Consider the following 9,713-nt stretch of genomic DNA (forward strand, 5'->3'; position numbering starts at 1 on the left):
AAAAAACTACATTTTATTTCGTTTTTTACTTGACTTGACTTCCACTTGAATGCATTTTTTCCCGCTTGCATTAATTAATTTTACTTTGATACATAAAACATGACTAAAACGCTTCAACTTCTACAAAAGTCTTTTGAAATCCTAACATCAATACTCGAGTATTGACGAACAACCATCTGTGTGTGCGTGTGTGTGTGCGTGAGACAGCGTTTTGAGCAGGTGTTCTCGTCACAGCTGTCTCAATCCGACGCGGACAAACGAAGACGACTTAACGAGCTTCAAAGCTGGAAGACGCACTGGCGGCTGCAGATACACACTCTCACACACTGACACGTGCACACGCACGCACACGCACACTGATTTGCTGCGTGAGCTCCTCATTTGTCAATAAAGCTGAAAGAGAAGACGAGAAGGAGTCCAAATGGTTTATTGGCTGGTAAAGATCAGAGAGGCGGCGTCGGTCCAATCAGCAGCCAATCGTCAGCGGGCCAACGCGTTTCCACGGCGACCAGCGCTTCAGGCGTCTGAAGTCACTTCGGCCATTTTGTGGATGGAGCGCAGCAGCTGCGAGACCAGACGCAGAGTCTCCGCCCCCTCCAGCAGACGACTGCGCAGACAGAGCACAGGTGGGCCACGCCCCCGTGACATCATCAGCATGTGTGTGTGTGTGTGTGTGTGACATGTTTGTGAAGAGTGTGTGGTCGTTTGTGCGACGTCCATCAAGTGGATTGACGACATCGAGACAACCAGGAAGTAGCCTGTCTTCAACACGGGTCTGTATATGGAACTGGATAGCTGATAGCTGGCCCATACACACCCATGCGAGCCATTGAAGCCACGGGGCGGCCATCTTGCCACTCCCATCGAGATGCCAGCACACGACTGAATCCTATATGTATAGATTAGACGTATGCAACTGGTAGGCTCTTATTATAGTGGTGGGGGTTTGGAACCCGAGTGCTCGCTACTTTTTAACAAGTGGATGGACGCTATGTGCTGCTTTGAAGACCCCCTCGGTTCCATAGACCCCAATCTTAGATTTGGCGCAGGCATCTTTTGTTGAATAATAATTTCATCAAAATATACATACAAGTTTCCTCCTGTATGTATTTAAGCAAAGTTGTCAAATGTCCTCTTGTTGAACAAATTGAAAACATGATCAATCAAGCTGTTTACTAAGTACTGTCTCAAATGTTCTCCAATTTCCATACTGTAAATGTATTGTTGGGAGGAGCAATATGGCGGCCTCGCCGCTTCAAAAGTCGGCTATCCAGTTATATACAGATCATGTTCTGGAAGCTTTCTGCGTTAACGCTAAAGCCGAACACGAGCAAGCTTGCAACCCGTTTAGTCAACAAACGTGTACCCACCGTACGGACGAGTGCGCGTGCGTGGCCGTCTTGTCCAGGTAGTCGGACGCCATGTTGGCGCTGTGCTTCATCGCCGTGACGACATCGCGCTGGTCCGACTTGAGCTTGAGGTTTTCGCTACGCCTGCACTCCAGCTCCTCCTGACGCACGCACGCACGCACGCACGCACGCACGCACGCACGCACGCAGTTGATGTGTGTGTTGATGGTGAACTTGCGTGTGTGCGCGCGTATGACCTGCAGCTGCTGAAGCTCCGCCTTCATCCTGGCCACGCCGCTCTCGGCACTCAGCGCTCGTTTCTGACCACACCAACAAAAAGTGTTACAAGTTGCGCGGCGTGATGATTTTGGAAGTTACTCGATGTCTGTGAATGCACCGTTTGGTCGAAACAAATGCGAGAGACAAAATGTCAAATGTTGCGCTTGTAATTCCAATGTGGTCGCGTCACGAGGACCAAAACTTGCTTTACTCGTCACATATTCTTTGGTGGCTTCTGACATTTGTATTCTGCCAAATTTGGGGATCGGAAATGATTGGTCGCGACGCACGACGGCGTGATGTGGATGGCGAAGGCGGCGTGCTGACGTTGCCATGGGAACGCACCGTCATGTGATGCAGGTTGCGTTCCACCGAGTGGACCATGTTGTCGAGGTCTTGCGCCTCCTCCCGCTCCTGCCGCCGCCTCCGCTCCAGCTCCTCTTGCAGCGCCTCCGCCCTGCACGCAAAGCATCCTGGGTAAGCCGGCGAGCAAGCGCTCTGATTGGCCGCCGCTCACCTTCGCTCGTTTGCTTGTGATGTTCTGCGAAGCTCCCGCATGCTTCTTCTCAGCGTGGCGTTCTCCTCACGCAGCTGCACACAAACACAACACGAGGTCTTCATTTCGGTAGCCGGCGCATGACGACGACAAACCCGTACTGATTTTCATCTTCACGGGAGTTTGGCTGCGGGTTCCAGAGTGGCGAGCGGTACGCGTGGCCGCCCGCCGTTGATCTGGACTTTGATCTCCCGAGACCTTGTGGTGCACGCCAAACGAAACGTTTGGCTGATCTGACGTATTTTTGCCGCGCAGACGTGTGGTGGACGTCATCGCATTTCGTTTGGAAATCCGACGACAGCGGGCTGATGGATTGATGATGAAGGGATTTTGGAATGGATGGATGATTTTAGGATGAATGAAAAGATGAACGGATGGGTGTCGAAAGGACTCATGGCCAAATTGAGGTTTATTGGATGCTCGATAATAAATGAACGACTGTCGGATTAGGGATGGAAATACCTCCTGTAAGCTCCTCCCCCGGCTAGCGATTGGCAGTGTGACATCAGGGTCTCCGTCATCGAACCTGAAGACGAGTGCTGATGTCATCCCCGTCTGGACACGCGCGTCGGCGCCGATCGGCCCACTCACGTGCTCGGGAAGGCGGAGCTATCCGCGTCGGAACGCAAGCGCTGCCAACACGCTGCGCTCGCGTCGTCCTCCTCCTGATTGGCCAACAACACCAAAGAAAATGGCCCTCATTTCCATACTGGGGCCCACAAGAGTCCACCCAAAATCCCCTCGCGTTTTTGCCAGTCGGCGAGCAGATGACGCTGATCTCGGGATCATTTGCTCATTCTGCACTCGCGACGACGGGATTTCGATTTGGTGGCCTGAAAAGTTGACAAAAATTGAGGGCATCCGTCTAAAAATCTGCAAAAATGTTGATTATTTTCCAAAGTAAAAGCAGATGTTTGCAAATGTCTTCTTTCGAAACCACTACACAAAGACAATCCGCCTGCTTTCGTGGAAGACGACAGAAATGGCAGAATATTAGCTGGGCAGCAATTTAAAGTATTTTAATCATTGACCGCTTATTCTCACAAGGGTTGACTGTCGATTAATATAAAGACATTTCTTGTCCCCTGCTATGTAATACTTTGAGCTTCAATGATACTCAAGTCACTTATTTGAATTCCTTGGAAAGGGCAGTTTTCTACGGTCCTTATTTGGCCACTCACTCCCTCATCGCCAATTGTTAATCCTTTGAAATAGAACGGCCATTGTGTTGTCACGTGATCATTTATCATTTGTCTCACGTTGGAACCGAACGTGATCAAGTTAAACGTGAACATTTTCACCTTGCATTCCCCGAGCCTACGTCACGCTCACACGCGCGCGCGCACACACCTCCCACGCTGCTCCGTCCTCGTCCAGGTTCCGGTCGTGGTTCTTGGAACGCAGGAACTCCCTGAAGGAGAAAGGGTTGCACTCCTCACTTTCGTCTGAGGAGTCCAGCGAGAAATTTGGTCAGCAAAATGCAGCCAAGCTTCATCCAGCGTGTGACGTTTTGCAAGGCAACCAAACATTTTGTTACAAATCAAAAAATAATAATAAAAAAAAGACACCTTCAGTGATTATTAAAGTCTTCCCCCGTGTGGACATGGTGACGCCACATCGATTACCGTTGATCGATCATCGCTCGTCCCTCAAAACAGGAAGTTAACAAGCACCCAACGTGCCAGTGTTTCTAACGTCCCATTGGTTGGCGGGGCCGGTGACGTAAGAGGAAACCAGGGACTGTACTTCCGGTGAGGGTCGCGCTCAAACTCGACTCGCGCGCGCACTCCCGGAAGTAGAACAAGCAGAAGAGGACGCTCGCATGTGTGCCAAGCAAGGTAAACAAACAAAACAAAAATAAAATAATAATGAAAAGAAAAAACAGGCTTTGTCCTCGCTGGCTCACTTTGGCTTGTTTTGTTGGACGGACCTGAAGGGTTTGGAGCCTTTTTGGACGTTGTGACAAATGTGCTCACTGGTTCGTGTTAAACGCGACGCCTGTTTTCAGAGGAGATGCCTTAACTTGCGAATTGAAATGCTGCCATGACCAAGCTCGCAAGTCCACTCGGGTTTGTTTTGCACCTGACGCGCTATGATAAGCGATCAACGTGTGAAAAAAAGTGCAAAGTCCAGTCGATCATCGTTTTGTTCTGTTTTGAATCCCATCAAGACACCTTTTATATGGTTAGTGGAGCAGCGGTTTTAAAGCAAGTCCAACATTCCATCGATGAGTAGTTTTACTTTCTGATGTCTTTGCAGGATGCTCGTTGTGAAATCATTTGCATCGCATATTCGTTTGGCGCATCATCTCAGAGCTGGAGTTACGTCCGCGAGGTTTTAAGATATAAGAAGAAAATAAGATGCATGTGAAGGCGAGTCTGCCGGGATCGTTTTGTTCAACTCGTCCGCCGCTGATGCATTCCTGCATCCTGACCACTTCGCACCTCGTGCTCCCGAAAGGAAACCTTTGCAAAGTCATTTTGCCTAAACTTTGTCTGTGCAATTTGTAGGTGTCCCCGATGTCCCAAAAGATTGCGCAAGAGGGGGACCAGCCCCAGTCGGCGTCGCAGTCCACGCTGTCCCCGTCGTCCCTGCTGTCCCCGTCGTCCCTGCTGTCCCCGTCGCAGGCCCAGGCCAAGTCCCAGGGCGGCTCCGCTTCGTCTTCCAGCGGCCCCGCGTCGGGCAGCCAGTCGTCCAGCGGCTCGGGGACGACGCTCAGCAGCGTGGACACGCTTCCCGTCACTTTGCCGTCCGTCCCCGAGGAGCCCGAAAGTCAACCTTGGGGACGCCTGCTGCCCATGCAGTCCGGCTTTGGCGCTCACGGCAAGTTCCTCTTCAGGCCTTTCCACGTGCACACGTGCACACGCCCACGTGCATGTTGAGGTGGGAACGTGTGATTGGACTATTCCGTCCCAAGCATTTCATTGGCTAAGTGGACAGAAGCCGTTCATCATTCATGTCGACGAGTTGGATGAGGGTTTGAAGTTGAAAATGGAACGACGCTAAATCCGATTGATTCGTGCAAAACCCGATCATCCGATTTCTCATGAAAAGCTTCCTTTGTCGCAGCCGTAACAGCGACGACAATGTCGGCTTTTCCCGTCCAAAGCGGCCGGCCTCGTTCCTCGCGTTGGCAATTGGTCACGTTGTCACAATATCCATTTTGTGGCATTTTTTCTTCCTTGTCGCATCATCCCGATGTTTGCTTCTTGTTTTCCAGATTGCGTGGCGGACGAATATTTGTTTGGCCGAGACCCCAAATGCAATTACGTCCTGGACGATCCCGATCACAAAGGATCCTTGCGCTTCCGAATTTACAGCAAGAAACACTTCCGCATCTTCAGGGTACTTCCGATCCCGACGTGCCGCGGCAAATGCCGCATTTTCAGACCGTCGCGTTGCCTTGCAAAAGATCGGCCTTTTTCCGATCCTCTTCATTTGGAACCTCCGCAATAAATGCGCTCTTTTGTTTGTCGACTCGAGGCCAAGCGCAGCCACGAGTGCTTTATTCCAAAGACGGCCAAATGTGATTGGGACTTTTCTTTTTTCCTTTCCCGAGCTCAGGAGGGCATCGAGGTGTTTGTTCAAGACCTGAGCAACAACGGGACCTTTGTTGACGGGAACAAAATCGGACGCGGCAAGAAGCTTCCTCTGGTCAACAACGCCGTGCTGGCGCTGGCGGAGCATCGCAACAAAGGTAAGCGGCGAGGCGGCGGGCGTGACGAGCGTGACGTGACGTGACGTGACGAGCGTGACGTGACGTGACGTGACGAGCGTGACGTGACGAGCGTGACGTGACGTGACGTGACGTGACGAGCGTGACGTGACGTGACGTGACGTGACGTGACGTGACGTGACGTGACGTGACGTGACGTGACGTGACGTGACGTGACGTGACGTGACGTGACGTGACGAGCGTGACGTGACGAGCGTGACGTGACGAGCGTGACGTGACGTGACGAGCGTGCTGGTCTTCGGCCAGTGTTTGTCTTCATCGACCTGATGTCCGACCAAGAGTCGTCGTTGCCCGGCGAGCTCCGCCAGAAGTATCTGCTGACGCGGCAGATCGGCACGTGAGTGCCATTGCCCGCCGCCGCCTGGCTGCCGCTTCCCTGCCGTGTCACTTCCTGCCAATGTGTGCGTTTCAGGGGCGTGTGCGGCCAAGTCAAACTTGCCTTTGAGCGCTCCACCTGCAAAAAGTTTGCGGTGAAAATCATCAACAAGAGCAACTTCAAGTCGGAAGGGGCGAGTATTGCAATTCCTCCGGTGGGTCGGCGCGTTCCCGCGCTCCTTATCTGACTCTTGTGCTCGTCCGTTCCCAGACGGCCGCCAGAAACGCTCAAACCGAGATCGAAATTCTTCGACGCATTGATCACGTGAGACTTTTTTTCTTTCTGTTTGACTTGACAGCTTGTTGTTAGCGTGCGTGCGTGTGGCACGTGTATGTCATGTGACGCGCAGTGGCGCCGCCTCCGTGGCGCCGCCTCCGTGGCGGGCGAGCGTCACGTTGCCGTCGCAGTCTTTCAAAAGAAAAGGAGAGCGACCGATGGCTGGACTCGAGGGTTCGTGTCTGGCGAGCAACGCGGCGTGATGGCGCAGTTTTAAGTCAACAGATTTGTGAATAATCGTGAAACTTTGCTATATTCTCGTGCCAATTGCTGCAAAACGGAAACAGATAGAAATAGACTTTTTTTTCTGATGAAAGACGAGACTCGAAGCGTTCTTCTGCTAGCTTCCATCCATGTCGGGATGCACGATAATGATGATTCATTTAGACGATATCCTGAAAGCGAGGGAGCAGACGGAAGCGTCACGAAGCTCGCTGGTTCGCTAGCGGACGTTCGTAATGGAGTCAATGCCGAGATGCGCTCTTTGCTTTTAGCGGCTGACGTCGCCGTCGGTGTCCGTCCGTCCGTCCCCGCCCATCCGTCCCCGTCCGTCCTTCCGTGGAGTCTTTTGTATGCCACCGTGCCGCTCCGCTTTGTCTTCTCAGCCGTGCCTCATCAAGACGGAGGACTTGTACCACACGGACGACACTTACTTCATCGTCTTAGAGCTGTGAGTGCGCGCGTGGCGTGCGCGCGCGCCTGCCTCTTTGCTAACGGCGTCATGTGACAGGATGGAGGGCGGCGAGCTGTTCCACCGTCTCAAATGTCAACAGCGGCTGAGCGAGGCCACGGCCAAACTTTACTTCTACCAAATGTTGAAAGCCGTGCAGGTGAGACGGCGACGGCGCTCAGCCGAGTCACTCTGCGTGTTGACGTGTGTGCGCGTGTTGACGTGTGTGCGCGTGTTGACGTGTGTGCGCGTGTTGACGTGTGTGCGTGTGTGCGTGTGCGCGTGTAGTACCTGCACAGCCAGGGCATCATCCACCGGGACCTGAAACCGGAGAACATCCTCCTGTCGTCGCAAGAGGACGAGTGTCTCATCAAGGTTGGTGCGCCGCGGCGGCAACCCCCGGACCAAGTCGCGTGACCTGTGACCTGTGACCTGTGCGTGTGCGCGCGGCAGGTGACGGACTTCAACCAATCGCGGATCCTGGAGGAAGCGGCCCTGATGAGGACCTTGTGCGGGACGCCGTCCTACCTGGCGCCCGAAGTGCTGACGCACGCCACCACCGGCGGTTACGGGCTGCCCGTCGACGCTTGGAGTCTCGGCGTGCTCCTCTTCGTCTGGTAACGTGTGCCGTCCACATGCGTGCGCGAGGGCGCCGTTTGGCAAAGAGCTCAAGCGGCCATCTTGCTCTTATCAGCAAAAGTGTGTCACGTGATCATCGCAACGCAAGCTAGCGTTAGCTTTGTTATCTTTCCTGTTGATTTTTTAATTGAGGCTCAGTTTGAGTCAATCAATCACGCTTGTTAGTTTTCATCTTTAACCTCATCTCGTTTTTATGCAGTTGATTAAAAATCTCGTATTTTAGTCCAAGGAAACATCTTCTTGCTACTCCACTTTTTTTTTTCACACCTAATTGGGAACTCGTCCACATTTAAAAAAGAAGAAGTTTGCCACTTGAGCAATTTGACAATTGACTTTCCCGAGGCTTACGCGGCGTCCGCTCATGTGTGTGCGTGCGCTTGCATTTTGCGCGCAGCCTGTGCGGGTACCCGCCGTTCCACGAGAACTTCTCGGAGCTGTCGGTGAGCGAGCAGATCGCGCGAGGCCACTTCACCATGTTGCCGGCCAAGTGGCAACACGTGTCCCCCCAAGGTGACCTCATCTTCGTCCTCCTCATCTTCGTCGTCCTCATCTTCGTCCTCCTCATCTTCGACTTTCATCCGCGCCGTCATCATTGGCGGCTGCCGTGTGTGTGTATGTGCGTGCGTGTGTAAAAGCCAAGGACGTGGTGCGGAAGCTGCTGGTGGTGGCGCCCGCCGACCGGATGACCATCGACGATGCGCTCCAGCACGCCTGGATGCAGGTCGTCCTCGTCGCCGTGGCAACTGCCGGCAACAGCGGGACATTCAAACGGGATCGTGTGTGTGCGTGCGCATTCGCAGGACCCGGTGATGTTGGAGAAAGCCCACCGACTGATGTATCCACCGACTGATGCTGAGCGTGTTGCCATGGTAACCACACACACAGATTTGGGTGAGGTAGCAAAATGTTGTCAACAAATGCTAACTTGCGTAGCATGCTAGCAGACTTTGCAATCCACGAGCGAGCCGGAATGCGCACGCACTGCAATTGTCACGTGAATGCTTGCCGGCTGCGTGTGTGCGTGCGCGACTCGCGCAGGCGTCGTCTCGTGAATACGCGAGCGTGAACTTTTGAGATGCGTTGTCGGTCCCACCAAGATGCGAGCAAGTGATTTTTGTCGCCGTCCACATTTGAAAGCTCGAGTGGACAAAAAAGATCAGATGGGCCGACTTTGTTCTCTCCCGCAAGCCCGACCAAAGTTGGCGCTCTTCAAAAAATATCATCTGTCGTTGGAAAAAAAAGACGCGACGTTGACGTTCGTCACGACAACGAACGAAAGCCAAATAGAAATGACAGAACGCCAGCAAAAGTAAACAAATAACCACAACTCAAACTGAAACAAGATTTTTGCCAATAAAATCAAATGAAACTTTCGTCTTCTTTTTTTAAACAAAACTACTTCAACCAACTAGAATCTTTTGCGATGGCAGGAGGCGGAGCCAGCATCATCATCGTCAAGGAAACGAGCGCGAGAAGACCGAGATTATGAGCGGCGTCCTGCCAAACAAGCCCCGCCCACTGGAACGCCATAAAGCAGGGATGGCGAGATCCGGTCCTGCAGCTTTTGGATATTTCCCTTCTTCAACACGGCTGAGTCTCGATCAGCTCATCCTCCAGGACCGCAGTTTGACGTCCCCGTCATTAAGCGTGCAAATGTTTCCCAATAAAGTCTGTTGTTGTTGTTGCTGCTTCATGATGTCACTTCCTGTTCTGGGCAGGATTGTTGACAGCCAATCACAGTTGACGTGCTGTCTTTTCATGGACGTCTGTCGGCGTGGTGAGAAATGGCGTGCGCGTGCTCACACCGCCGTGATGAATTCCTACATTAGGCT

At 52.7% G+C, this 9,713-nt stretch overlaps 3 protein-coding genes across 13 annotated transcripts in view; 2 read left to right on the forward strand and 1 right to left on the reverse strand.

Moving 5' to 3' along the window:
* The window catches only part of grin1b (glutamate receptor, ionotropic, N-methyl D-aspartate 1b), a 37,999-nt gene extending 37,587 nt beyond the window's left edge, over window positions 1-412 (forward strand). For all 4 annotated transcript variants that reach the window (XM_077560754.1, XM_077560755.1, XM_077560756.1 and 1 more), the window contains one exon: window positions 208-412. In XM_077560754.1, the coding sequence (XP_077416880.1) occupies window positions 208-330 (123 nt within the window). In that variant the 3' untranslated portion in view covers window positions 331-412. The remainder of the gene's footprint in view (window positions 1-207) is intronic.
* Window positions 412-3,911, reverse strand: LOC144048629 (endosome-associated-trafficking regulator 1-like). Of its 4 annotated transcripts, XM_077560779.1 has the most exons (9): window positions 3,753-3,911; window positions 3,517-3,629; window positions 2,776-2,849; window positions 2,647-2,710; window positions 2,146-2,219; window positions 1,974-2,085; window positions 1,607-1,669; window positions 1,371-1,510; window positions 412-607 (listed from the first exon to the last, which is right to left on the reverse strand). In XM_077560779.1, exons 1-9 carry the CDS (start codon window positions 3,787-3,789, stop codon window positions 517-519), a joined length of 768 nt encoding a protein of 255 aa, XP_077416905.1. In that variant the 5' UTR covers window positions 3,790-3,911; the 3' UTR covers window positions 412-516. The 4 variants fall into 4 exon arrangements, with proteins under 4 accessions (XP_077416905.1, XP_077416904.1, XP_077416903.1 ...); XM_077560778.1 differs by having other exon boundaries at window positions 1,371-1,669; window positions 3,535-3,629; XM_077560777.1 differs by having other exon boundaries at window positions 1,371-1,669.
* chek2 (checkpoint kinase 2) lies at window positions 500-9,572 on the forward strand. Of its 5 annotated transcripts, none has more exons than XM_077560769.1 (16): window positions 4,006-4,022; window positions 4,444-4,556; window positions 4,695-5,007; window positions 5,405-5,529; window positions 5,749-5,881; window positions 6,167-6,257; window positions 6,333-6,429; window positions 6,507-6,560; window positions 7,178-7,242; window positions 7,303-7,402; window positions 7,531-7,617; window positions 7,696-7,859; window positions 8,276-8,391; window positions 8,517-8,602; window positions 8,682-8,750; window positions 9,312-9,572. In XM_077560769.1, exons 2-16 carry the CDS (start codon window positions 4,545-4,547, stop codon window positions 9,411-9,413), a joined length of 1,614 nt encoding a protein of 537 aa, XP_077416895.1. In that variant the 5' UTR covers window positions 4,006-4,022; window positions 4,444-4,544; the 3' UTR covers window positions 9,414-9,572. The 5 variants fall into 5 exon arrangements, with proteins under 5 accessions (XP_077416897.1, XP_077416896.1, XP_077416898.1 ...); XM_077560768.1 differs by lacking the exon at window positions 4,006-4,022 and adding an exon at window positions 4,075-4,368; XM_077560771.1 differs by lacking the exons at window positions 4,006-4,022; window positions 4,444-4,556 and adding an exon at window positions 500-626.
* Window positions 9,573-9,713: the final 141 nt, after the last annotated feature.

This window comes from Vanacampus margaritifer, chromosome 3 (assembly GCF_051991255.1).
Source record: "Vanacampus margaritifer isolate UIUO_Vmar chromosome 3, RoL_Vmar_1.0, whole genome shotgun sequence".
NCBI classification, from domain to species: Eukaryota; Metazoa; Chordata; class Actinopteri; order Syngnathiformes; family Syngnathidae; genus Vanacampus; species Vanacampus margaritifer.

What these genes read in the sequence shown, in the direction of transcription:
- LOC144048629 (XM_077560777.1), bottom strand. Translation starts at nt 3,789, where the DNA reads ATGTCCACACGGGGGAAGACTTTAATAATCACTGAAG. An exon ending in GGGGGAGGAGCTTACAGGAG is followed by an intron (nt 2,220 to 2,646) that starts GTATTTCCATCC and finishes GTTTGTGTGCAG; the next exon opens with CTGCGTGAGGAGAACGCCAC. An exon ending in CACGCGCACTCGTCCGTACG is followed by an intron (nt 608 to 1,370) that starts GTGGGTACACGT and finishes CTGTCTGCGCAG; the next exon opens with TCGTCTGCTGGAGGGGGCGG.
- chek2 (XM_077560769.1), top strand. An exon ending in AACACTTCCGCATCTTCAGG is followed by an intron (nt 5,530 to 5,748) that starts GTACTTCCGATC and finishes TCCCGAGCTCAG; the next exon opens with GAGGGCATCGAGGTGTTTGT. An exon ending in GGCGTGCTCCTCTTCGTCTG is followed by an intron (nt 7,860 to 8,275) that starts GTAACGTGTGCC and finishes TTTTGCGCGCAG; the next exon opens with CCTGTGCGGGTACCCGCCGT.